Genomic DNA, 26,499 nt, shown 5'->3' with positions numbered 1-26,499 from the left:
AACTACGGTTAATTATAATCCCTCACTCCGTGGTCTCGTCTCGGTCTCGGTCTGGGTCTGGCCCTGGGTCTTCCTCCATTTAGGGTAGGTCCTCCGTCTTCCAAAGTCCATACCTAAATTGTTATTTATTTATTTATTATTAAAACAGACCCGGACAGTGGGCAGTCTGGGCACCACTCTCTTCTTCAGGGTCAACCGTCAAACCCGTCAAAAACTAGTTCCCAACCTAGTCCTGTCTAGACCTCCCAGATCTTCCCCACCCTCACAAATACGGAGTAGAATGTTCGCCCGGCACTGGACAGATTAGCAGCACTCACGAGTCATGACTCGTGTCCAGAGCCGGATTGCGACGCTCATGACTACCTAACTAATGTATTATGTACTTTGTACATATAGAGTATTGTGTACGGAATATGGTGTTCCGGAGTATTATTCCGGTCGAAGCCATCCTATTAAGTCTAACAACTCTAACTCTGTAGGGAATATGCTGATTGAAGGAAAGGAAAGTAGAGGAAAGTGAAGAAAAGGAAAAGACCGAGACTAAGACCCAGAAGGCCGATACTGACACCGATACTGGGACGAGACTGAGACTGAGACTGGGGAAGCTGAATATTATTATTCAAGCAACGGGTTCAGCTGTCAGTCTGTCAGTCTGTCACCCAACGACCTTCATTTTTTTTCTATAAAAAAAAGGATTGAATAAATTAAAAAAGGCGAGGTTGTATGATAGATATCATGACATGTACTGTACTGTACAGTACCATAGGGGATTTAGAACTCACATAAGTGGACATAATATAATATAATGTACTCTGTATAGGATTCAACTTGCAAGTTTGGAAGAGACAAGAACTACCTATATACTGAACCGTCAATAGCGTCCTAAAGGACCAAGTGCTTTACTCCGTAGTGATGAGTGATATGGCGTCTCATTATTAGGTAGCAGAGTTGACAACAAAGCCGGCTATGCATGAGGCTTCTTTAGGCATATAATATACAGGTTTACCCGCACGTGATGCGCTCATCAGGAGAAATTCACAAATCTAAGGATAGCTAGGTGGTGATACTCGCTAAGTTTCTATTTCCCTATAACCCTTTACTACGTGGTAAGTCTCCAGGATATTCGCTTTGCAGCACCATATATTTGAAATTGTTGGCGGATAAGCTCAGCTTGATCAAAGCAGATAGAACGAATGTATTTAACTAGCAAGGAGTTGACCACCGATTCCAACAAAGTCAATTTGTTTGGTCGTCATGTCATGCATGAGAGACATCGAACCGAAGTAGATGGCTGCTCAAAGGTCATGGGAACATTCTTAGATATATATATATATATATATTGCTGCGATGTTGCCATTTGCGATTCCTGTGGGTGACGACAGGGTTAAGGTATCTTTTAGCCTCTCACCGCAGTTGAAGAGATGAGGTCATTAGGTGTCAATGCCAAAGTATATTTTGGAGTTCTCCCCTGGCGGATGGTTATTGCTCTTGCAAACGACAGGATGTGATCTCTATACTCTGTACTTCGGAATTGGATACCCTCCCAGCGGTGTGGGGAGTCCCTGGGGACGGCGTGTTCTGCCATCTCTCACCGCTCCAACGGTTCCTGCGCCCCCACGTGTAGGCTCAATCAATGAAGGTTACAATATAATCAGAATTAATATTACCCGATTCTTATCATTGTTCTCCCCAACAATTGCTCCGACCCCCTTATTGTACACCGTCAAGATGAGTACCACAACGACAGTCGCCCAGACCATCACGGCAGAGAACGTCCTGACGCTCTTCCCCGACGTCGATACCTCGCTGGCTCGCTCCGTGCTGCCCTCCGCGAACAATGCGTCCTCTGCCCGCGACAGTGACCTCGAAGGGTACGATGAGGAGCAGATTCGTCTGATGGATGAGGTGTGTATCGTCCTGGATACGGACGACAAGCCGATTGGCAGTGCGAGCAAGAAGACCTGTAAGTTTGTTTCATTCAATTCGCGAGAGCCTTGATGCTGTGGAACGACCGTTACCGTGGATGGAAAATCTCGATCGACATGGCTAATTGCTGCTTCTTCCAGGCCACCTGATGAGCAACATCAACAAAGGCCTCCTGCACCGCGCCTTCTCCGTCTTCCTCTTCGACTCCAACAAACGCCTGCTGCTCCAGCAGCGCGCCTCGGAGAAGATCACCTTCCCGGATATGTGGACGAACACGTGCTGCTCGCACCCGCTGGGGGTGGCGGGCGAGACGGGCGCAGAACTCGAGGCGGCCATTCTGGGCGTCAAGCGAGCGGCGCAACGGAAACTGAACCAGGAGTTGGGCATCAAGGCGGAGCAGGTGCCGTTGGAGAAATTCGAGTTCCTGACCCGCATCCATTACAAGGCGGCTAGTGATGGGAAATGGGGTGAACATGAGAGTGAGTCAGACATCAGTCAATCAGAGGAGTCAGTGGTGTTAACGGTGTTTGTGTTTTAGTCGACTACATCCTCTTCATCCAAGCGGATGTCGATCTCAACGTCAACCCGAACGAGGTCCGCGATACCAAGTACGTCACTGCCGACGAACTCAAGCAGATGTTCGCGCAGCCCGACCTGAAGTTCACGCCCTGGTTCAAGCTCATCTGCGATACGATGCTGTTCGAGTGGTGGAGCCACTTTGGCACCGCGACGTTCGACAAGTTCAAGGGAGAGAAGCAGATCAGGCGGATGTAGTAATTGCGACCATCGGCCAGCTTCCTGCTGTGACGTGAAGTCCAGAGGAAGTACATACGTATATACATACCAGCTCTGCATCTTACATTGTTATTACCCATTTTGTCTCTTTTTCCTCCACCCTGATACCACAAAGTGTCATAATAACCCTTATTCCATTCCTACATACGTTTGAGTTGTACCTAATTCAGGCGGCCCTGAGAATAAATACACTACGCTTGGGCCTGGTTTCTGTATCTAGTTAAAGCATAATATAGATAATAGCATCGCGATTTCCCCTATAACCACATATCTAGGTATGCGTACAGCCAGTTGTCCTTGAACTACCCACATGTATGTACAATACAGTACACCACCACCAGGGCGGCCATTCAGTGAATTTTTTTTTCAGCTCAACGAAGTTTCGCCTTCTTAGACGGCCTCGCGTTCTTCGCCCTCCTCTTCTCTTTCAACTTCCTCGCTTTCCGGATATCCTCATTACTCTTCAGCTCGTTCTTTGCCCCTTGTCCACCAACAGCACCACCACCAGCAGCCTGCCGCTCCTTGGCCGCTTCAAGCTTCTTCTTCTTCTTCTCGTAGTCGCCACGCAGCTTATCCGCTGGCTTGGGCGCTTGCTGCTTGTTGTGTCGGTATTTCCGGCCCGAGAGAGCGGCGTTCAGCTCCGCGGTCAGGCTGGCATTTTCGGTTTCGCCCACCCGAGGCAGACGAGACAGGCGTTTCTGCTTCTTCCACGCTTCGAAGCGGCCGCTGCGGAAGCTGGCGGCGATCTTGGTCCCGCTTTCGCCGCGGATGAGAGCAACGCCTCCCTTAGACCCGTCTTCGTCGTTACGCCGCGAGACGTATTTCTTGTGTCGCTTGTCCCAGCGCATGATGGAGCGCGGCTCTGCAAATCCGGCCTTCTCGTCGGCCGTCAGGTCCATAGTAGCGTCCCGCGAGGCCTGGGCGAAGTTCGACGCGGAACCAGAGTGCACACCATAGGCTCTGTCTTCTGCGAGTGAGTGGTTGGCCGGGGTGTATGACATGAAGTACTCGGGATTCTGGAAGGAAGTTGCTGAAGTCGACTTCTTCTTTGACTTTGATTTTCCACTCTGCGAGTAGGACGAGAACGTGACTTCAAGCTCGGAGTCAGATGCAAGGGACATGTTGTCCGCTGGACCCTTAGGCGCGTCATCATCATCGTCGTCATCGCTAGAGAACCCATCGACGTCCGATTTGTCTTCTCCGTCCTTGTCTCTGCGTGCGCTGGTTTCATCTCCCACCACCTCAGAGGGCCCTCCAGAACGTGCACGCTTCTTCTTCTCCTCCAGAGTGGAGCGTACCCTCTTGATCATATCAATGGTCTCATCGTTTGCTTTCATGCCGCCGCGTCTGCTACCAATCTCGAAGATTGTCTCTTGCGGGCGATAACCTCCAAGGCGAGCAAGCATTTTCTCGCGTTCAGCTTCCATTTGACTCGCTTCATCGTTGAAGAGAGCATGCAGCGCCATCCAATTATCAGAAGCGACCACCTCTTTCGCCCGTTTGGCACTCTCTAGTGATGCAGAGTTCCTGGTTCGCATGTAGAGCTTCTCACCCTTCATAGCTACATTGCGTTGTGACTCAAGATCCGCCTGTTCAGCCAAGAGCTTTGTGACCCACTCACAGTGGTTCGACAGAGTATCCCTTGGGAAACTTCCAACAACCACATCTTGTGCGAAATTAACCTGCTCAGACTCTCGGCCCAGAACGAGTCTCCGTCCGAGGAAAAGTTGGAGATCAAGGAGATAAGGAGCGTCCGAGTCCCGGACAAGACTGTAACTCCATCCCTTTTGACCGGCTCGGGCAGTTCGGCCAACGCGGTGGACGAAAATCTTGGGCTGCGAGGGGAAGTCGTAATTGATAACATTCGCTAGAATGGGTATGTCGATACCACGTGCAGCGACATCTGTTACGACCAAGATATTCGTAATACCGGTTCTGAAGTTCTGCACCTGGATCTTGCGCGCGGTTTGGTCCAGCGATCCGTACGCATATGACACTGCGAAGCCGGCTTCCCGAAGCAGAGACGTGAGATAGTCAACATGATGCTTCGTCGCCGCGAATACAATTGTCGAATATTTCGTCGGTGACTCTGTCGTGTTGATTGCCTTCTCCATCTCCGCCCTCTTCCGCTTCTTCGAGTTCTTTTTTGAATCGGCTCCTTGTTCCTTTAGCCGCTGAGCAGCTTCTGTAGGACCGGTAGGCATTTTGATGATTTCGTGGAGAATGTAGAGCAGCGCTCCCTCTTTCTCGGCTGACTTGACGGAGAAAAATGCGTTCTGAAGATCAGGAGAGATTTTTCCCTCCGTGTCCAGACGGATAAGTTTCGGCTCCTGCAAACCAGCCCTAGCAAATTCAACGAGCGATTTGGGCAGCGTGGCAGAAAATAACAGGGTCTGTCGCGTTGGAGGGAGACCATGTAGAATCTCCGTCAATTGAGCGGCGAAACCCATCTCGAACAGCCTGTCTGCCTCATCAAACACGACATATTTGATACTAGACAGGTCCAATCCCATCTCAACTTTCAAATGCAGGAACCGTCCAGGTGTTGCGATGACAATATCAGGATTTCCCGCCATGAGTCCAAACTGCTCCTCCAAGCTGTCTCCACCAACGAGCAGAACGGCCTTAAGGTCTGTTCCCCGCGAGAGTTCCTTCACGACCTTCAGGGTCTGAAGCGCCAGTTCTCTTGACGGCGACAGGATCAACGCCCGAGAGCCCATCTTGCTGCTATGGCTCTTGAGTTTCTCGATCATGGGAATCACGAAAGCAGCTGTCTTTCCGGAACCAGTACGCGCCATGCCAACCACATCCTGGTCGTCCAAAATCACGGGGATCGTCTTGCGCTGGATCGGAGTTGGGACGGAGAACCCTTTGCGGGCGATGGCCTTGAGCAGATGGGCATTCAGACCCATGGCCTGGAAACCACCACCTTTCTTGACCGTTCTCCCCTTGAGATTTGACGCCTTGCGATTCGCGGCAGCCTGCGTTGCGGCAATAAACGCCTCATCGTCGTCATCATCCTCGTCGTCGTTACCATCTTCAACTGCATCGAGCACATTCAGGTTCTCTGGTGGTATTGCCTTCTGCTTCCGCTTGGTCTGGCCCCAGCTTTCCTCGGTGTCGGAATCGCCGTCATCTTTGAAAAGAGCGTTGGATATGTCGAACTCATTTTCGGACGCGGCCGGCGAGGCCGCCCGGTGAGGCATTCTGCACTCTGCCTGTATTCAAAAAGAAAACAAGTGGTTGTAATAGTAATTCACCACTTTATCGACTTTTCTTTCCTGCTCTGAAAACTTCAACGCTATCCGAAGGCGGTGAGGGAAAAAGTTCCCACACTGGGGCAGCTGCAAACACGGCAAACTGCTTCCCCGCGACGCGTGACACGTCCCGCCAAAAAGAGACATATGGGAAGACAGGCGCTTCCTCAGACAACAGGACCTTCCAAGCTCCATTGACATATTCGCCTGAGAGCGTCTGTAATTAAAAGTGAAAAAATGGGTGAGTCACTTCGTATTTTCCGGTTCTTTGTTTCTCTCATTCCTCTTACATGTCTGCAGACGGTGGATACGGGTACACCACCACCTCGTACGGCGCTCAAGGGATGGCCGGCGGCGGGGGGTTCATGCCAGGCGAGATGAACAGTCCAGCTGGGGGGAAGGTAAGCTGAATCTTTCAAGAATTTTTATGATACATATATTTTTTTCTATATCCAACTCTCAATCTCCATTGTTTATGATCTTACGATCCTTCGAACAATCACCCGCAATTTCATTCCGCGTCTCTCTCTCACTACATTATCTACTAACCTTGACCCAGCAAGTCGACAACAACACCCTCCGCCCTGTAACGATCAAACAAATCCTAGACGCCACCCAGGCTCACCCTGAAGCGCCCTACCAGATAGACGGCGCCGACATCGGCAGTCTGTATTTTGTCGGCCAAGTCCGCAACATCAGCTCTCAAAGCACGAACATCACTTACAAAATCGACGATGGGACGGGCGAGATCGAAGCCAAGCTATGGGTCGACATGACAACTGGCGGAATGGACGATAACATGGACGTGGATGGGGGAAAAGCGGGGTCGGGGAAGCCCAAGGTTGAGCTGAACGGGTTCGTCAAGGTGTTTGGCAGGTTGAAGTCGTTTGGGAATAAGCGATATCTGGGCGCGCATACGGTCCGGCCCTTGACGGACATCAACGAGCTGCACTATCACTTCCTCGAGGCCACGGCCGTACATCTCTTCTTTACGCGGGGACCTCCACCGGCAGCTGGAGGAGCAGGTGCAGCAAAAGGAGCAGCAGGTGGATTTAGCGGTGGTGCTGCCGCTCACGACCCCTACGGCAGCGGCGTCAGCGAAGGCCGCCCTCTCCCAGCAATGTCCCCTGTCGCCCGACGGGTGTTCAACCTGCTGAAAAGCGAGCCGCAGAGCAACGAAGGTCTGCACGTGCAGCATATTTCGGCGAAACTGAACCTCCCCTACACGGAGGTGGCCCGGGCAGGCGATGAGCTGCTTACTGCGGGCTTGATATTTTCGACTGTCGACGAGAACACGTGGGCTATTCTCGAGTACTAGTCAGAAGCCATCAACTAGCCGAGCTAGTTGCACTGTTGGCAGGAGTCTAGTCTTGTTCTTTGAACCTATCTATCTACCCCCTACCTACGTTTGCTTGTCATCGGTTCGGTTGAGAATGGGAAAAATTCATTCGCGCATGATTTATTTCAAATAAATTCCTGGGGCATGACTTGGGCTTTTTTTTTTCTATAAATTTCCTTTTTCTCCTTTTTTTTTTTAATTTCTTTTCTTGCCATGCATGCATGTATGTATGATATCTCGGCGTTTCTGTTCTGTGCTGTTTACAAGATCTAAGCTTTTTATTCCCACCCTCCTTCGAGGGGAAAAGAGAAAAAGAAAAATAGAAATACGAAGGCAAAGAAAGAAACTGAAAAGGATTCTTGTCCTTTTTTATTCTATTATAACTACACGGTGCTGGAGTATACCAGAATAGAGTAAGTAGTAGTAGGAGCACATTCCTTTTGCACTCAGGTTGGATCGATATTCATAGTTATGCGGACATACATACATAGCTACCTACCTAGCTAGGTATCTACTTACTGTATCTACCTTCTTTCTACCTGCATTCTACCTCTAGCTATAGCCTATCATCATCGGACTCTGAAACTCCGAAAAAGACAAACCAGACAAGCAAAAAACATATGTCGTCTAAGAATCAAAGCAGGATCATGTGAGTATAAGTATAACGGGCGAGGAGATCGGATATTTAAATACATAGCATAACAGAAAAAAAAAGACTCGGTATAAAAACATGAAAACATTAAGTCATCAACATTTACTCGTAACAAATAACACTCATGCATAGATACCTGTACATAGAGAAGCCCCCCCGCGAAGCCTGGTGATTTGGGTGTTGTTCTATATACAGTCAGTGTAGACTTCTATATATGGCAAAGACTATACGTAGTCCTTCCAGAGGTCGAGGGGTCCATTTGGAGTCGACTAGGCCATGGCGTTCCGCTTGCGAGCCTCCTCTACAGATCGCTGCCAGCTCGTCCGGCTAAGGAAGACACTCTCGATACAGACGACGAGGGAAAGCGCGATGGCAACGCCAGTCCATAACCCCTTAAGGCCCCAATTCAGCCCAAAGGTGGTCCCCATGCTAATGGGCATCGCGACCGCGTAGTAGCAGAAGACTTGCACGTAGCCTCCGACTTCCTGCCTGCCCAGTCCACGTAGGATCCCGTTGCAGTTCGCGGCCAGGGCATCGAAGAGTTGGAAGGCTGCACAAAGAGGGAGGATCGAGGCGACCATCGCAATCACTTCGTCGTCTGACGTGAAGAGTCGTGGGATATACGAACGCAATGCAGAGAGTAAAGTCATATTCATGATGCCGACAATGACGGCCCCGCTCAAGCTGACCTTCGCAGCGGTACGAGCGGCACCAGCGAGGGTGGCTCCGATCAGGTTCGCGACCCGAGTACTACCCGCGATTGACAAGGGGAATGGAACCTGGAATGTGATGCTGGTGATGGTGCTCAGAATGGATTGTGCCGCAAGCGCTGTCGTTCCCAGGTAGGAAGATGTGAGCGTGAGAAGCTCAAAGGCGAGACATTCGGCTTCAACCATGATGAGCCCCGGAAGAGCCAGGCGGATCATGGGCCCCCAATTCTGTAGAGCCCTCCACGTGAATCCATTCCAGCACTCGCGACCAGCAACGAAGTAGACATAAAGGAAGAGGAATAACGGCAGAAGAGTTTCCGTGATGGCCACAGCGATGGGGGCGCCAATGAAGCCCCATTCAAGTTTCTTATCAGAAGTCAGTGACAGTTTACTCGAAATAGGGATGCGATGTCATTACATACCCAAACAAAAAACCAATTCATAAAGGCATTCAACGGCGCACATATCAGCAGTACATACAGCGACGCAGTGAAAATGCCCTGTGCTTGGACAAATCGTTTACCGCTCTCAAAGCATGCATATCCAGGCGCCCCCAGAACGACCACCTTTAAATACTGTCCTGCGAGGATGGCCACCTCTTTCTCGGGTATGATAGTCACCAGGATCTTGTCTGCAAGGAGCCACAGAATGGCTATCGGGATCGTGACAACCCAAAGAAAATAGACCATTCGCTGCATTTGCAGCCCGACCAGCTTCTTCTTTCCTGACCCGTACGCCTGCGCACACAGCGTATCCAAGCTGGTGGCAAGGCCTTGGTAGACCGCAGAACCAGTGATACTGACTGTCATACTGGCCAAACTCACTGCACCCAACTCTACCTTGCCCAGATGGCCGACTGTGAAGATACTGGCCACCGTCAATGAGTACTGGAGCAGAAAGGTCACCATGAGAGGGAGCGAGTATTTGCCGATGACCTGTGCTTGGATCAGTCCTGCCATCACGGCTTCCTCCCATTTTCTGTCGATTTCGGACTGATCAGCGGGACCCGCATGATCTGAACTTCTTAACAGAGAAGTTGTCTCTGTCGGAAGAGCACCGTCGCTGGTGGCCACCGCTTCCTCGCCAACCGCCCGGCTGAGAGAAGGTTTCCTCAACAAGGTGGCACTGATCTTCTTTTGCAGATTGCTGCCAGTATCCATCCGGGAGCGATCAGACGGGATGACGTTGTTGTCACTCAAGAGATCCCTCTCTTCTTCACGCGCCTGCTCTCTCTCCTGGCGAGTCAAATATTGGTCTTGGTCGACAGGATGAGGAACGACGGTGCCACGAGGTCCAGCCGTGAAGCCACTGGGTCGACGGTATGAACCGGCCAAGGAATGGGGGGTCGAGCCCAGCACGCTATTCACCGGACGCATGGTTGAAGCCTCTGAGTCATCATCAGAGTTGCAGCCTTCATCATCCGCATAATTGGCCAGATCTCGAGCGATCGCTGCTTGAGCCAAGGGTGAGCCGGACATGGAGGATCGAGTGTACGGATCTGATTGTTCGGCTGTGAGGATAGCATCATCGAGCGCCATTGTGAGTCAACCACACGAATTGCCCTGCCCCTCACAGCATCCAAGTCATTTAGATAGTTGTTGCGTTTCAAGCCCTCAACAAATCATCATAGGCTGTACGATATGGGTAGCAATTGCAGCAAACGGTTGCAATGGAAGAATTTTGAATCGTGAACCTGTAAGACGGTAGAGGAAGCGGAGTGGAGTGAACCAACCGGTAACTGGAGTCTACTCCGTATAATAGAATTCCAGATTCGGAAGCTTCTGCAAAGCAACGTCTGCAGACGTGATTACCACCAATTTCAAAAAAAAAAGTCTCCTCTCTGGCTAGAGGAGCAATTTCTATCTATGTATGGAGTACTGCAAGACAATATGAATCATCCAATTGGGGTTCTTTTTCTCTCTATCGGTAGCCAAAAAGCAATGCAAAGAGGCCCCGCACAGATTAGCTTCAGCTATCGATGACAGACTAGGCAAGTCCTTGCGGATGGAAAGAATTCCGGCTGTCGGCCCAGGAATGCCGATAAACTTAACCTAATCTGTTAAATGCCAAGAGAGTCACATGATCATAGCCTTCAAATTGCCTAACCTATATAGGAAATATCATGTGACTCAGAAACCTCATGATGGAATTCATGGATTTTCCAACTTTCCGTTCATGCCATTTGAGTGAGATTTTAGCGAGAAAGTACATGAAAACATGTACCTTTTAGTCACATGACCAGATAAGAGATCAGGTGATTTATATACTAACCTATATAGGAAATGTCACATGACACAGAAACCTCGCACTGGATTTCATGGATTTTCCAACTTTCCACTTCTGCCATTTGGATGAGTTGATCCCGGGTAAAGTGAGGGTTTGGTCTGATCGAGGGCAGGTCAGGTCAGTAGTCATGTGACCTGTCTATTCCTGCACAGTCAACCTACCTTTTGGGTCTAGCCTCCAACCCCAGTCATTCTCCATCCATTGATCCACCTGGGCATGATCTGACATCAATACTCCGTCCTGCTTCTGAGAAGCAACCTCCAACATGTGAATTTGGAACACTTTGCTCCTTTGACATAAGATGTGATGAAACATGTCTATACTAAGGACTGAGAATGATGGCCGTCCTCTGCGGCGCCGGTTTAATCCTTTGGTCAACCCGACCAATTCGAGGCCTGTGATTGTGGAAGAGTATGTGACCTGCTTGACCTAGCCAAAGTAACCTCACTCTGGAACGAGTTTTTTTCTCTCTTTTTTGAGCAGCCCATATCATGAATACTGTACCTGCGTGTCTTTCCCCCTTCATTCAATTGGAGAGTTTGTGTCTATTTTTTGGCTTATTTGCACAGTTGTATACTGTGTCTTCGTTCTTCTTTATCACTCGTCTGTTGTTGATTGTATGTACATATTTCCCTATCTGTATCTTTGATATGTGATGTCTAATCATGAACCTCAACTAAAACACTTCATATCCAGCTAACAGAGTCATACAGCCACCCTCCCGACGCAGGCCCCATCTTTCTCGCCCGTCCACTCCTCGGCGCCCTCATCTTCGAGAACAGCGCCTCCGACGCGCGCGATCACCTGGCCAACGAGCGGACCTTTCTCTCCTGGCTGCGCCTGTCCATCTACCTGGCCATCGTGTCGTCTGCGATCGTCGTCTCGTTCCATCTCCGCACGGCCCCCACGGAGATTGAGCGGCGGATCGCCTTGCCGCTGGGTATTGTTCTCTGGTGCATGAGCCTGGCCTGTCTTGCCAGTGGGTTTTCCATCTACGTCAAGACCGTCACCAAGTACAGTCGGAAGGCGGCGCTCGTGCAGAGCGGGTGGAAGACGCAGGTGTTCTATATCATCATGGCGACGGTCATCATTGGGAGTTGTGTCTTGTTCTTGAGTACGAATGCGCGATAGTTGATGTTTATTGTCTGATGTCTCCTCTGTACGTACGTTAATTTGTTGTCTATTCATAAAGCAAAGAACTATTTATCATATCTTAATCACCATCCTGTTGATATATACTAGACTATCGACGATTGCTAAGGACGATCAACTCTTCAAACAGAAGCTGCCTTGCGATCCTCCTTGACAATATCGGCCGCCTTTTCCGCCACCGCGTACACCGTGGTCTGGATATTCCCCCGCGGGATCAGAGGGAAGATACTGGCGTCGACGACGCGGAGATTCCGCACGCCGTGGACTTTCAGTCGCGAATCTACCACACCAACCACCTCGCGGGGCATCATGGCCGCCGTGCCGCACACGTGGAAGTTCGCCATGACCCGGTCCCGGGAGATATCGCGAGCGGTATCCAGACTGGTGACACGCTGGTCATGGTGCAGTCGCCGGCCGTCGGGCTTGAGCAGGGACGCCAAGGGCTCAGTCCACGCCAGGGTCTCTAACCACTTGACGTGTCGAGCGTGGATTTCCAGATCCAGCGGGTGGGAGTAAAATCTCGGGTTGAAGATAGGCAGTTTTTTTAGGATCGTTGGAATCCAAATGCACGGATCCCTGTGAGAACGGGCGGTTCAGAGCCGCGATGATAGTCAGATAGTTTCCTGGTTCCTGGAAGGAGAGGATATCCCTCAAACTAGGACCCTTTTCGGAGTTGATTTGGAAAGGCGCGGCAATATATTGGGCCGTAGGCTCGTCTTCGTCCTCGAGGATTTCGCGAAGGATCCGATATTGTGCCTCCAGACGGGGAGAGCTGGCGCTGTCAACGAGATACTTCTGAATGAGGCCCTGCAGTTCGCCGTCCTGCAGCTCCGGTAGCGGCATGTGCGCCGAGACGAACGAGCAGAGACCCAGTGGTCCTGCGCCAGACTGCTGCCACGCAGCCAGAGCCGCCTGCGCGACTTCCGGGTTGCGGAGAAGGGCTTCTGCAGACTGTTGCCCGTCAGCGAGTTCCCAGCTGAAGGGGACCATTCCGTGCTCTTGAAGATTCTCCCCGACGTTTGGATTGTCAATGACTGTTTCGATACCGTGAGACTGAAGAAGTTTGGAGTCCCCGATGCCGGACAGTTCCAACAGATGCGGTGTTTTGATGGCTCCGGCTGCGAGAATGACCTCGGAAGCAGCTGAAACTGTCCGCTGCACGCCATCCTTCGCCGTGAACTGGACGCCCATCGCAAGAACTTCCCCATCATCAGCTTTCGTCAGGATGATACTTTCCACGAAAGCTTCGGTGACGACCCGCAGATTAGGGCGCTTCGCAACCTCGGGATTGTAGTATGTGACACCGGCATGACTCCGTGACCTGGTCGTCGGGTGAATGCTCCCGGGGTTGCAGAAGGCTCCCTTTGCCAGCCCCAACATGGGGTCAGTCGTGATCTTATGATTGAGCGCCTCAAACACCTTAGGCCAGGTGGCGTTTAACGCGGGGAACGGCCCGTCGCCAAACGAGACCTGGAGCGGGCCATCGCTGCCATGGATCGTCTGGTCGAGATAATCGAGAGAGTTGCTCGCGAACCTCGGGGGACGCGGGCGTAAACGTCTGCGACTTCCGGAGATAGTGCGAGAAGGACTCCCAGTTCCAGCCAGGGTTTCCTAGCTTCTCCCACGAGTCGATGTCCTTCCTGCTTGGGTAGACGACCATGCACATGTTGATGGCGGACGATCCTCCCAGCGTGCGACCTCGAGCTTCGGCGATTCGTCGTCCATTGATATGTTCCTACCAGCGTCAGTAGGTAGACCCTTAATCGAACGAAGAAGAATAGCACCTGAGGAGGACTGGTGATGCACCAGTCGTAGTCTGGATCGAACAGATTGCTCGCACAGAGGCCCGGCACCGCAATTCGAGGATCGTCGACGCGATTGCTACCAGCTTCAAGGACAAGGACGGTGACAGCTGGGTCCTCGGTGAGACGGTTGGCGACGACCAAACCGGCTGTGCCTCCTCCAACAATGACATAGTCGTAGGATTGGCTGAGGTCAGCTAGTGACGATGTATCTGTTTGGTTCATGATGATGATGCGGAGGACGATTAATTGCCAATTAATTCTGAGATGATTTCCAGGGTCGGGTTAGGTCAGGTCAGGTCGCAGGGTCCGAATAGAATCTTTTATAAGTTATGATCAAAAAAACAGCAGTATATATATATTCTTTCTTTCTCTTATCTTTGAAGTAGAAGAGAGAAAGGTACCCTAACCTCCATCCCCTCTTCTTAACCCCTACCCTGCAGGAGGCCTAAACTAGAGTCGCTGGCCTGAAGTCATTAGGCCTCCTGCATAAGACTCACATGCGACCACCAGCGGGCGACCTGACGACTTCAGGCGCACCATCAGTGGGAACGGAACGGGATGGGATGGGATGGGACAAGCCATGTGAAAGAAAGATGTATGCCATAATAGCACGAGAAATAAATGTTCATTGGAACTGACCTAATCTAGGTAACCTAATCTAATCTAAGCGTTATACAGGAGTTTGAGAAGGGCCTAATACAGTACATAGATATCAGTTCTTTGTACGTACTATATGGGGTACATAGAGCCTGCGGTCAACCGGCAGGCTGAAAGGAAGAAGGAAGGTTAGGGCTAACATGTGGAGGAATTCAACCAAGTAATAAACTGCAGTACATAAAGAATCGGTTTGGTAGGTTGGTGGTTGGGGCGATCTATGCACCTAGCTCCATTGATAAGTAATTAAACCAGTCAAAGGGAGAGAGATCTCCCTATCTAGCTCGAGGATTCTTTATGATCAGTTGATCTTCTACATTATAACGAGGTGAGTACCTAAGTGCTTTCTATGTAGTACTTAGTTGGTTAGATAATTAGTTGAATCCATTCATTCACATCGATTGATTCTTCTGAGCCCTATCTTTCTGTTTGCTATACCAAGTAGGCTATATAATAGGGATGTAATGATAGAGTCAAGAATCAATACTGTAGCTTTGTTTTATTTGGAGTACTCCATACGCCGTAATTATTACTGCCTCCACTAACCTAATGTACATGTACATAACAGTCAACATATTCCTTTCCTTGACACGAGGAAGAGAAAGAAGAACTCTCACATGACATGGAGCACAGATCATCCTGATCCTTGTCTCAATCGTCAAGAGAGGCTTATTCGTACTTGAACCAAGACTAATCCATGTGCATACATACATAGCCCACATATGTAGTGTACTCACAATAATATACCTAGTTAGGTATAGGAATGTCGACGGGCAAGTCCGGAGTAAGTAACATCGACAGATGTAGTGTACTGTACTTTGTACTCCATCGTAGTTGACTGTGATTGGAAGTCACTATATTGGTAGTTACATGACATGTAGCTACCGTCACACTGCTTAGTTGATATTATCTAATCGGTGCAGATCACGGAGCCAAGTTCGCTGACAGAACTTTAAAAAAAATTGAAAAAACATGGAGGACGGACGTATTAGCTTAATTAAGTAGTCACCCGGACCAGCACCAAAGGCTAAACCAAGGGCTAGGGCTTAGGTCAGCTCAGAGCTGGCCTCTCCAGCAGTAAATAACATGGCAGATCCTAGAGAATTGGAAGGGACAGAATACTGTATTCCGTGCAGGGATCGATTTTCTTTTTAATCGGGCTTACCTAGGTAGGTATCGGAGATGCATCGAGTTTAGTAATGAATCGTCCCTGTGACTAGTGCCTATTACCTACCTAGGTAGATATATACCTATCGATTCATGATGACGATCAGCTGATCAGCTTGCCTGCTGAATTCAGGCTTTGAGAGACTGACTCCTTCTTACGTGTGTACTCCGATCATCTGAAATGCCGGAGATACCTATGCTACCTAGGTACATACCTAGGCAGGCCCCGTAGTTACCTGACCAAGCAACGGAACTGAATGGAATTGGTACTTGACGGGTCCGCTGTTTCAAATTTCAATCCTTCCAGAGACAAACAGGCCTAACGGAAGGAGAGTTAGTCTGCCCCGGAGTTCGTACGAAGTTATGTGTGTCGGTCTGGAGGATCATGCCCTGTGGACTCTCATAAGCTATAAATTTTCTTCGCGGCTATAGTCGACGGACGTATGTTGTCGCAGGGACGCTGAACTTGGTTACAGACTTCATGGTCATGGCACTGTCCATTCCGCATATCTGGAATGCGGCTCACCTGATTTAAGAAATTGGCGTTATGCCTTGTTTTCTGCATGTGTCTGCTGCCCCGAAGACCTCCGCAATACGTGTGCAACAATGACAAAGATCCTTCCAATGTCCGTCTAACTTGACTGGACAGTGTCTTCATTAGCATTATCCGTCTCGCATCGTTGATGACCATCGACTTGAAGACGTCACGCACTCGGTCCAGATGGGCGTGATGTGACTGTCCTGGAACCAACTGGCTATCATGGCCATCGTCTGTGCGAAGATCTAGCCACATATGAAACCGATTCTGCCCCGGCTGTTCCCTCGTCTGCTTCCTCATCTGCCAATCGCAAGTACATGGTCTCAGTTGAGCGTTTCGTCGAGCACGCTGCCATCTGCTCATCTCAACTTTGAGCCCGTGAAAATGGATATTTCCTGGTGGCACTGGCTGTAGTGACTGACAAGACCGTGGAAAGCATGGCAACATATTCGTCTCGTCACGACGCAAAATGTAGATGATGCGTCCGGTGAATCGGATCGGCAGCATTGGCACCAGTACTACCCAGAATTTCGATCTATCACTGATGAAAATACAAATCCGTCGACAAATAGGTACAACAGACCCTGAACTCAGGTCCAAAAGTGAAGATTGATCAAACAAGGAGAGCGAGAGCCGACAAGTCTATCAGTCCAACGGGGGTAAAATCAAAGAAATCAAAATGGCACATGAATGACCACCCGTGAGAAAGCTCGATACTATACAAGCAGCTAACGCAAGAAGAAAAAGATCACATATCACACCTTTAAATAATAATAAGGATAATGTACAGTGAATGTAGTTGACATAGGAAAAAATAATAGATATCACCGAAAAAAACAAATACTGACAAAGGAAATCGAGCATGTATGGGAATCGCGAATGTTCTCGCCGTAGAAGAGACACAGGAGTTACCGATGCAGGTTGAATGCTAATCAATCAATTGCACACCATGATTCCGTCATTCATCATTCCAACAAACATGAAAGAAAATTCCTCCCGAGGTTCATGCAATTGAAAGTAAGTAACCCGTGACGATGACGATGATGAACTCATGTCTAAGAAAAGGAGGAAGGTAGATAGATGCTCTCCAGTACAACAAAAGAAAGGAACAGCTCAGAAATGTACATCATGACCGTGATACTAAAGAAAAAAAGGAAAGAAAAGAAAAGGGAACGAAAGGAGAAGGAATAAAGGGGAAAAAAAAAAGGAGAGAGAGAGTGTGTGTGTGGGAATGAGGAGTAAGAGAGGGAGAGAGAGAAAATATGTATATGTGTGTATGTGAGACAGAGTGAGAGAAGAAGAAGAAGAAGAAGAAGAAGAAGAAGAAGAGTTAGTTCCAAGAATGGGTATAGGATATCCCAAATAAGGGTTGCAGGGAATTTGTCGTTGTCCAAAATGACAGGACAAATGACTGCATTGACGGTTGAGGGGTACAGATCCAGCCCTCATTTCGTGACGTAATATCTCTGAAAGCTGTATCGTGTTGTATTATTTATTGTGGCCCAGATCCGGCACAAATGGAGGATTCAGGAGGAATTCCGGCCTCCTTCAGACGAGTACATCGAATATATTCATATCAATCGTTCACTATGTCGTCCAACGCCATTCGTCGCCGTTTGGTCGGTTGCCGATTGTTATCGCCCTCGTCGCTCTCCTCTCTCCTCCAGCGCTCCGGCCTTGCTTCAGATCCACTCGGAGCTGTCGCTGCACTCTGCTCCCGCCCCTGCCGCAGCTGGGTAATTGGACTGGGTCGATCGTGTTCAAACCCCAGACCGGGAGGCCGGGAGACCGAGGGAAAAGGAGACCGCAATTCAGGTTGACCGGGCAATCGCTCCAACAAAGAAGGGGGAGATTCCAGAAGACGAGGTTGCGATTGCTGCTCTTGAACCTGCGTCCTTTGACTCGTCCATGCTGTTGGGTAAGGATAGGAGCCACTCCTCCGATGAGTCGGCGGGCTCTGTTCAAATGCTCTCGCAGAAGGTAGGATCGGCGGCAATCGAAGACCGGGCTCTTGATACGGATCGTGAGCTTCCCTTGAAGTTGCTGCTCTCTCCGCTGGCCGAGTTGGAGTTCGAGGACTTTGCACATGAGGTGACAGCGATAGGGCAAATGGCTGCTGGTACTGCTGTGGTGAGATCGTGGGCGGAGTGACCACGTGCGGACGGTCAGTATATGATGGCATTGGCCGAAACTCAGGTGGAGAAAATACAGCCCCAGGAGAGGTGATGAACGGCGTTTGTGGATGTGTTCCTCCCGACGAAGGCAACGGTACGGGCGAAGAGAATGGTCTTTGACCCTGAATTCCCGGTATCATGACTGACAACGGCGCGGACATCTGGGGAGAAGGATACGTCGTCCATCTCCGGGGATGAGTCACCACCGGTTCCATCCCAACGCTTCCAGTCCCTGCTCCATACCCTCCTGGTCGGGGGAACTGGAGGTCTGTAATCGGTCGAATTTCACGAGATGATGTTCGCGAGTGAGCATGGGGCCGGCTAGATGGAGTCGTCTGCAATGCCTCTCTTTGCGACACTGAACCTTCAACTGCTGTGTATGGTCTTAACGGTGTTTCTTCCGCCTTCAGAGGCGGCCGGCCTCGTTTTTTATGTGTCACGTCCACGCAGGTTGCCTTGGAGACATTAATCCGGAATTTCCCGTCGAGCATCTTCCAGAAGACTTACCGCTTTACCCGCCAGCACACATCTTCGGCACGGTCTCGCTGAATCGCAGCCCAAGTGTTTCCGCTTACAGTTCACACACGCAGAGGCGACGTGCGCCTTGGCACGTCTCGTTGACCTCGGTGGAAGCGTCCTCACCGTCGTGCTTGAGGTCGCCAAGGGAAGGTGTGCCGTTTCGGTCTGGGAGGCAGAAACTTCGCCGACCAGACTGGAAGACTGAGCCGGAGTTTGATATTCATGGATCGCGTCCTGAGGAAAGTATCTCTGTGTTGGCGTCGTCCTCACGTGTTGCCCTCCCGGTGAACTCGAAACAGGGACCGTCGGAGAGACGATTGGATCAGCCGCTTCACTCGTAGTCGTTACTTCCCAACCTTGAGAGGCTTGCTGTTGGACGTTTCGCGGACTTTCAGCTGGGTTGCCTGTAGGAGGGGGGCCAGACATAAGGAAAGAGGGATTCGAAGTCCGAAGGCCGGACTTGAGGCCGGCGACGGACGGCCGCGGATGGATGGAAACCCGCCCAGGATCAATGTCGAATCTAGGCTGTCCGAAATGCGTATTGGACAACCAGGGAGCGGGGAGGAGTAGAGATTGCATTGGGAAGATCCAATGTTCTGAAGACTTTCTCTTTGGCTCAAGAGTCTCGATGCTGATGACATAGCACGGCTATGTCTTTTAGATGACTGAGCGGCTCGACAGCATGTCTGAACAACGGGAGTTCAGCATCCAGATTCCGTTATATCAAGTAACTGGCCGAGTTAATTAGATGTTCGATCTCGCAGGCGGTGTCGGTTGATGGGCCCCTCCTTCAACGAAAAGAAAGCGCATATAAATTTCTTCTTTTCTTTTTTTTTCGCCTTCCCAGTACCAGCCCAGTAATTACCAAGAGCTTGAGATCTGCAGGACGTCAACCGGCAACCAGGATAACCCAAGGTCGTCGCCGTTGCAGCCGCTTGATATGCTGCAGCACCCAGCCACTTTGTAATCGGAGCAGCAAGTCAGATGAAGGTGGAAGGTGTCGTGCATCAGACATCACCAACCGGGACCTTTTCTTATGATATTTAGAGTATTAACGTTCCCCAACGATCGACGAGGCGCTTGCAAGACTAACGTCTAATGAATGACACGTCGAACAATCGTCTTGAAGACGGCGCAGAATGGGGCCAGGCCTAAGGCGCTGTTTTCCCCAAATGGAGAGGATATTAAAAAGCAAAATGTGATGTGGGCCAATGCAATCAGTCGGTCGCAAATAATCACCATGCCCACATATTAGGGGCACGTCGACGAATTGTGAATTATTATGTAAAAGGAGGATTGACCTGGCCGAAAGATTTGTCCTCGGAGGTGACGACAAGCGATACGGAGTCTTGGGTCACGGCCTCCACCTGCAGGTGATGACAGTGCCTGGGACCTCTCCCGGGCACCAGGACGAACCCCATTTAGGGCCAGAATTTGAGGCTTGCGGGTACATTATTGTGGCCAGTGCAGACGCAGCCAAAGGTTTAGTTTTCTAGATAAACTGTTGCCCTTCTGATCTCTATGACGGCAGATCCATTGGCCTCGGTATAGTGGACCGGGCACAAAGAATGGCCCATGGCGTTGTCCGCCCTCCAGACTGTGTGATGTACCCAGATGGTCGACCATTGGAGCTGAACTATTGGGCCCAGTCCAGACAGGCGGCGCAAAGGTCCCCTTTTTGTCTTTCCTTTTGGAGCTTCCGTTGCAGCCGACGCCGTGGCTTGCAGTAGCTGGACGATTGGGGATGGATGCCGCTGTCAGCGAGGATCCGAGAAAGGTTAATCGATAACCTGAAAGGGTGAAGGGGTCCAACACTGAGCTGCGCGGTGCCTGTGGACATTGGTCTATGGTCTGTGGTCTGTGGAGGACTCTATTCGGCGACCCCAGGATGGTGAGTCGGCGCCAATCGGAGCCGTCAGGGAGGCCCGCGAACCTGCGCGGATGGATCGACGTCGTCTTCTTTCGCCCCGGCCCAAATAGTCCGAAATAGTCCAATCGTCAGCTCGGCAGGTATGTGATGCGGCAGCTGGACACAATCCTTCTTGATCGTTTTGACATGCGTGACGTGACAATCCGGAGAACTTTCTTTTGTGTCCCGAACTGAGTCACTTGAGGAGCGCCACTCAGTAGACATAGGGGAATATATCGCGACAGTGTCAGAGAGAGATAAGAGAGGATTCTCATAGAACTAGCTTTGAAGGGCGGGAGCTTTTGACCGTTGGATCCCTCGATACTTCCGCAGTGAGTTGGCTGATGGTAGCTCCGACCCACGCGAATCAGGCCCCGTCATTGATGACTCGGCGCATGGGCATTCAACCCCACAATTCCGTGTGTCTTCAAAAGTTCGAACGCGCCTAGAAACAAAAGCTTGGGCCAGTGAGGGAGCATGGCAGAGCTTCGATCTTCATTACTCCGGACTATTGATGGCGCTTGTCTCCTTCTGCTTGTAGAACATCCAAGCTTGGGTCAAATTCTCTTCAACGTCGAATATGGTCTACCAACTCGGTCTTACACGCACTGTACAGGATAGGTAGATTCACAAGCAGTACTGCTGGCAGCCAAACTGCGAAGTCATCCTTTGAAGCGGTCGATGTGCAGCTGCGGGCTTTCTCCGGGTTGCTGGATAATTGGTCTCCGCGCAGGTTGCCTTTGACGCACCAACCACAGCAACAGCCGCGTCAAAAGAGAATGGAGCAACTAGTTCTATGCGGTCAAATGCGAACTGGAAATTATCTTCGTCGCGGCTGACGAGGAGCCGCCACTCTCTTAGGGTTTGGAGCGGCAATGCAATACATGGATGCCTTGGGACAAAAGTGTGGCAGAAACCGGAGGTCGTGGCCGGTGGGTCGCATATCCGGATCCCTGATTCCCTGCAGATGAACTGGGATAGTTGCCAGGGACCAAGCTTACCAAGGACCCGAAAGAAATTAGTCGCTTTCCACAAAACCTTCGACCAACAAGATTGGTTCTTCTTGGCAACCGTTGCGAATTCCGTTCACCATGTACATGGAGTATGATATGAATTGTCGCGTGAGTTGATTCATGGTCAGAATGGCGGAGAATTAATTCGGATTTGCCCGGGTCGAATCGAGGCCCATACGAGGGGCAATTGTGGCGGAGAAATTGGAGATGACGTCTTTCTTCCTGGTCTGCAGTCTATTCCCGTGTTCGCAATTTGTAATTTGTCCCAATTTTCAACAATCAACACGCCTCGACCTAAAGATGCCGCGTGGTTGACCTTGTTAGATAGTCTCGTCAGCCTTGGGAGCTCAATTTTCGATCACATCAGCGTCATCCCCAAAAGTGAGAATGCAAGGGTCAAATAACACCAACCCCGGATCCATTCAGAGCTAGAGCTGTGATCGAGAGCGGAGATGGATCGGACGACTACTGCGAATAAGTTTGCTCTTTTTTTTGCGGTTGGCTCACTTAGCAGCGGATCGGGCATGGCCCCCACTGCACTGTCTTTCCATTCCATCTCGCCTCTTTTTGAGATCGAAAGCTACGGCCAGCATTCTCCACTAGATAAAGTACTAAGAAGTGGTGTTGTATATATTTCCTTCTCCCTCTTGGCTTGTCTGCACAGTGTCACGCCGACTCAGGCTGCTTTCGACGTCTTCGATTCGCACGTGAGATTACTGGCCAAAGCTTGGGACAGACAGGCTTGCAACCAATCTGGAACTAGTTAGCAGACGGCTGGGAATAGGAGGAGCTGTGTGTGAGCAAGAGTATTAAAGAACCCAGAAGCTAGCGTGGCCTCTTATTATTGTGACTGTGAGTCTGTGATGATGATTATTGTCGCTATCGAGCTGGAAGCACAACGGACTTGGTCCATTCACGAGGCCATGCTGAGCTAAGCGGATCACGGTTGAGCTTCACGACGGCGAGCACGATTTGGCGATAGTGGACGGGCGGAAGGAGGAAAGAGTCAATAGTCCCACCGCCACCGCCCCAAACAGGACAAGCCATGGTTAGTGTGCAATGAGTCAATGACAGAAGAATGCTTGTGCTGGAGTGGGACAGACGGCAACAATAGTTGACACCTGGTCGGCGATGATCAAGGATGGCGGTCAATAATGCAAGTGCCACCGAGTCCTCACAGCTTAACTCTCACGAGTCACGCAACGGTACCGACTTCGGCATATTCCATCCGCACTCATTGGTTCTGTCTGCCGCTCCTCAAGGAGATTAACTACAGAATTCGGACCATTGATGTCAGCGGCTTTGATTTCGCTTCTCGCAGAGAAATACTCCGTACGCTCTCCGTCTTTACGGAGTAAAACGGAGATCGATCGGTGGGTCGACGATGAGTCTCACTGTTCGTTCACAGGTGAAGGTAACACGCAAAGACGCATACTGGAATGCTGCATCTTCGTCCGCAGAGATTTGAAAAGCACTCTGGAAGATAGGAATTACAAAGAGCCTCTTGATGTTCGAACGGTGGTGATCATTGGCCAGGGACCGCCTTGCATAATTGGGAAAAGGAGCGGTCAGATGCAACGATCTACGTCGAGTAGGATCTTCGCCGGGTCCATCTTGCGCCTGGACCACCAAAAATTTCGACGTCGATCCTAACGCCTCCCTGAGGCGCCAATTAAGACCCGACAGACGGACCCTAGTACGGAGTAAACTGGGGGGTTATTTCTGTCGTAGTTTCGAGATGCAACGAGTGACGTCGCATGATGCTCAGGAATTCTCTCCTCGGATGATACAACATTGCCATGGTCAGGTTGCAGCTATGTCATCCAACCCCGACGTTGTGAAAGCTCGAGCATATGATACTCAGGAACCGAATTCTCCGGACGGGCCGACCGGAGATCTGCTTAAGGCTGTAAAGCGTAAATCTCATGGCAAAGCACCGATAGGACGGAGGAAACCAGGACAATCCTGTCTCTGGCCGTTTTCCGTGTCATATGCTCAACGGACCAGCCGCTTGAGATCTTTATTGCCACTTTTCCTTTGTTCACGAGGATTCTCTTGGCGCCTTTTCACCGCGACTAAAATGACACGTTGTATTATCGATAAATATTTTGTAGACAACAAAAATCATTCGATCGATAATCTGGAAAATACACCAATCATGTCGAAAGTCCAGATGATTGGTATGCAGCGGATGAAAGTTAGGGAACAAGGGTGTCCGGGTGGTGGTGGACAGGCCCACCGTTCGTTCGCGAAGACGTCAGTGCAGCTGCAACCTTGAACCGCCATGACAAATATGGCAAGACGTGGGAGTTGATGCATTGGAAGGAAACTTGACAAACAAACTACTCCGTACGGACGTATGTATGGAGTGCTATTGAGCTCGCTAAGAACGGGCGGAAAACGGACAATTCGGGCGTCAGGCGTCACCCCGTGGAGGCTGGGAGCCTCAGGCCGCGACTACTGGAGCAACAGGGTAATAATAACAAAGCCCATATTAGAAGTTGTCTCTTGGATGGCTTGGGACTTGTTTTCCGGGCCGAAAGCGCAGTCGACTCGAGGTTGTACGGACGCGTGAGAACATTCCCCCACTGGAGGGGAGCTCACTGTCCTGCACCTGTTCGTGGTGCCGCGATGTGTTCGTAACTATTCGCAGGGACCCTGTCGAGCTCTCGAGAATTACTGTCTGATTTTGATCACCGACAGACTGGATGCTGCGGAGTACCCGCCTTGCTACCGGCAAAAGTTGCTTCTCGCTAGACACGCGTGGGATGGCAATCTAGATTGAGCTGTACCAGGTACGGAGGAAAGTGGGCTGCAGACGACTCGAGTCCTGAGTCCTGGGTCCGGAAAGAGGATCATCATCCCATGCTTTGGCAGGTGATCAAAGTTATCGTCGAATGACGTGTGATCGTCTACGGACGCGGTGGAGATGGCAGCTCGCATCGACACATCACTGCCGATCATGAATAGCTTGGTTCGTTGGCTTCGTACTAGTTAAATTCGCTGGGTCTTGGCAAGGAGTTTGGACAGCTACAGCTACATTATCATCGTCAGCAGTGTCTACCAATGAGTAACCGCGATGACAATGCTCGTTAACCAGTCATTCTTACCAGAGAGCTCTTCTAGTTTGTGGATGAAGAAAATATCTCGAAACAAGCCAGTGATTCGGCAGTTATCCTGAAGTAATGACAGGCCAGCGACCAGGGTCATCGACAGTCGACCACATGCGGTAATTGCACAGTGAGAATCAATGAATCATTGAAGAAGACGCGCCAATGAAGGCTCAACGTCCGAGATCTCGATCGCCGTTCGCGCACCATCGGTGCACGGTGCCGGGGAGGAAGAACGTGACGGAGTGACTATTGAAGCTAATTTGGTTCTATCGAACAGTCCCGTGCTACGACGTAGTCTGGCGGGGCTGAAAGGGTGCTTGAGCTTGGGTGTGACAGACACTCAAGAATACTGTAGAGAATAAATGTGAATTGTCTGAAGGATACGTAAGCATAATTATTATTAAGTATTAATTCTCTCTGACAAGTCATCATAATCATGACGAGTTTGTTGAATGGCATCACCTGATAAGGATGTTATCAAGTATACCGAAGAACCCAACTGTATGGGGTAACTATATACTCCTTGGAGATTAAGAGATTAACTAGTGGTGCCTACCCCTGTTAGAAAGGTCGATCATATTTTCCAGGATTTTTTCCACGGAGAATTTGATTCATTTTGATAAATCCTCGAGCAGGGATTGAACCATTATTATTCCGCCAACAAATTTCCATGGCCTACCTAAAGGTTCCAAGGTTAGGGAGATACGGTCCGTCGAAGCAATACTAATAAATCTCCGGCAATATCCATGGATAGGGAAAGAGGTTCCATAGTCTATAGGTGGGCTAAACCGGACAATTAATTAATTAATTAATCCCATCCTGACCCTTCTTCTAGTCGACTAAATTAATTAATTGCTCTTTCCGTACGTACTCAGGTAGAATAGAACACTGATAGCTTGGATGATCATAATTATTCTTATTTCGGGATTCAAAGTAGTATATAACTAAAGATTTACTAACGACAGCCATTGAATCACCATTGGCACTTCCCTGGTCATCCCATTTTGTCCTAGTTGTCAATGGCCACATGGTGTACTCCGTACATTATTGTATATATTTTTGATGTATACAGCTATCATCATGATTGAACAACACGCAGCTTTCTCTCCTAGTCCGTATTAAGCACTCCATAATATAGTTCGTGGCTGCTCGATCCCCTTCTCCAAATCATAATTAGTGGCAGTCCCAAAAATTAGCGAAGTAAGCACTGCACTGTACTCCGTACTGTACAGAGTACGTACTAACGACAAGGCTGATGGCTGCGCTGAGTATTTGGAATTCTACCTGGTAACGCCTATGTAGCTAATTAGGTAGACAAGGGTGATAATGTAATGTGATGATCATACATAGGTAAACGATCGAACTAGTGCTTCTTTTCTTCTTCTGCGGGGTATCACCTCACTTAGAAGGGATGAAGTACGAACAACTACTTTATCGCTATGGGGAGTAATACCCTCTATACAGAGGGCACTGATAGGATAGGAACAGTG

At 50.0% G+C, this 26,499-nt stretch overlaps 10 protein-coding genes across 10 annotated transcripts; 4 read left to right on the top strand and 6 right to left on the bottom strand.

The window, feature by feature from the left end:
* Positions 1 to 1,728: 1,728 nt before the first annotated feature.
* VTN77DRAFT_416 (uncharacterized protein) lies at positions 1,729 to 2,700 on the top strand (the record flags this gene model as incomplete). The annotated part of the gene is made up of 3 exons (XM_069420188.1): positions 1,729 to 1,963; positions 2,067 to 2,405; positions 2,465 to 2,700. 3 exons carry the CDS (start codon positions 1,729 to 1,731, stop codon positions 2,698 to 2,700), a joined length of 810 nt encoding a protein of 269 aa, XP_069280477.1.
* A 392-nt stretch (positions 2,701 to 3,092) lies between these two features.
* On the bottom strand, positions 3,093 to 5,927 carry VTN77DRAFT_415 (uncharacterized protein; the record flags this gene model as incomplete). Its single annotated transcript, XM_069420177.1, has 1 exon — positions 3,093 to 5,927. The coding sequence occupies one exon, from the start codon at positions 5,925 to 5,927 to the stop codon at positions 3,093 to 3,095; it is 2,835 nt and encodes a 944-aa protein (XP_069280476.1).
* A 288-nt stretch (positions 5,928 to 6,215) lies between these two features.
* On the top strand, positions 6,216 to 7,296 carry VTN77DRAFT_414 (uncharacterized protein; the record flags this gene model as incomplete). The annotated part of the gene is made up of 3 exons (XM_069420166.1): positions 6,216 to 6,219; positions 6,279 to 6,379; positions 6,538 to 7,296. The coding sequence occupies 3 exons, from the start codon at positions 6,216 to 6,218 to the stop codon at positions 7,294 to 7,296; spliced, it is 864 nt and encodes a 287-aa protein (XP_069280475.1).
* Positions 7,297 to 8,238: 942 nt separating this feature from the next.
* On the bottom strand, positions 8,239 to 10,217 carry VTN77DRAFT_413 (uncharacterized protein; the record flags this gene model as incomplete). The annotated part of the gene is made up of 2 exons (XM_069420155.1): positions 8,239 to 9,045; positions 9,102 to 10,217. The coding sequence occupies 2 exons, from the start codon at positions 10,215 to 10,217 to the stop codon at positions 8,239 to 8,241; spliced, it is 1,923 nt and encodes a 640-aa protein (XP_069280474.1).
* A 1,061-nt stretch (positions 10,218 to 11,278) lies between these two features.
* On the top strand, positions 11,279 to 12,096 carry VTN77DRAFT_412 (uncharacterized protein; the record flags this gene model as incomplete). Its single annotated transcript, XM_069420144.1, has 2 exons — positions 11,279 to 11,376; positions 11,679 to 12,096. 2 exons carry the CDS (start codon positions 11,279 to 11,281, stop codon positions 12,094 to 12,096), a joined length of 516 nt encoding a protein of 171 aa, XP_069280473.1.
* Positions 12,097 to 12,561: 465 nt separating this feature from the next.
* On the bottom strand, positions 12,562 to 13,497 carry VTN77DRAFT_411 (uncharacterized protein; the record flags this gene model as incomplete). The annotated part of the gene is made up of 1 exon (XM_069420133.1): positions 12,562 to 13,497. The coding sequence occupies one exon, from the start codon at positions 13,495 to 13,497 to the stop codon at positions 12,562 to 12,564; it is 936 nt and encodes a 311-aa protein (XP_069280472.1).
* Positions 13,498 to 13,553: 56 nt separating this feature from the next.
* VTN77DRAFT_410 (uncharacterized protein) lies at positions 13,554 to 14,144 on the bottom strand (the record flags this gene model as incomplete). Its single annotated transcript, XM_069420122.1, has 1 exon — positions 13,554 to 14,144. The coding sequence occupies one exon, from the start codon at positions 14,142 to 14,144 to the stop codon at positions 13,554 to 13,556; it is 591 nt and encodes a 196-aa protein (XP_069280471.1).
* A 1,999-nt stretch (positions 14,145 to 16,143) lies between these two features.
* On the bottom strand, positions 16,144 to 16,788 carry VTN77DRAFT_409 (uncharacterized protein; the record flags this gene model as incomplete). The annotated part of the gene is made up of 1 exon (XM_069420110.1): positions 16,144 to 16,788. One exon carries the CDS (start codon positions 16,786 to 16,788, stop codon positions 16,144 to 16,146), a length of 645 nt encoding a protein of 214 aa, XP_069280470.1.
* Positions 16,789 to 17,857: 1,069 nt separating this feature from the next.
* Positions 17,858 to 19,553, bottom strand: VTN77DRAFT_408 (uncharacterized protein; the record flags this gene model as incomplete). Its single annotated transcript, XM_069420099.1, has 2 exons — positions 17,858 to 18,910; positions 18,963 to 19,553. The coding sequence occupies 2 exons, from the start codon at positions 19,551 to 19,553 to the stop codon at positions 17,858 to 17,860; spliced, it is 1,644 nt and encodes a 547-aa protein (XP_069280469.1).
* Positions 19,554 to 23,634: 4,081 nt separating this feature from the next.
* Positions 23,635 to 24,174, top strand: VTN77DRAFT_407 (uncharacterized protein; the record flags this gene model as incomplete). Its single annotated transcript, XM_069420088.1, has 1 exon — positions 23,635 to 24,174. The coding sequence occupies one exon, from the start codon at positions 23,635 to 23,637 to the stop codon at positions 24,172 to 24,174; it is 540 nt and encodes a 179-aa protein (XP_069280468.1).
* Between the last annotated feature and the right edge of the window lie 2,325 nt (positions 24,175 to 26,499).

This window comes from Rasamsonia byssochlamydoides (genome assembly GCF_041956645.1).
Source record: "Rasamsonia byssochlamydoides strain NRRL 3658 unplaced genomic scaffold VTN77scaffold_10, whole genome shotgun sequence".
Taxonomy (NCBI): Eukaryota; Fungi; Ascomycota; class Eurotiomycetes; order Eurotiales; family Trichocomaceae; genus Rasamsonia; species Rasamsonia byssochlamydoides.
This window is presented reverse-complemented; position numbering and strand designations above follow the sequence as displayed.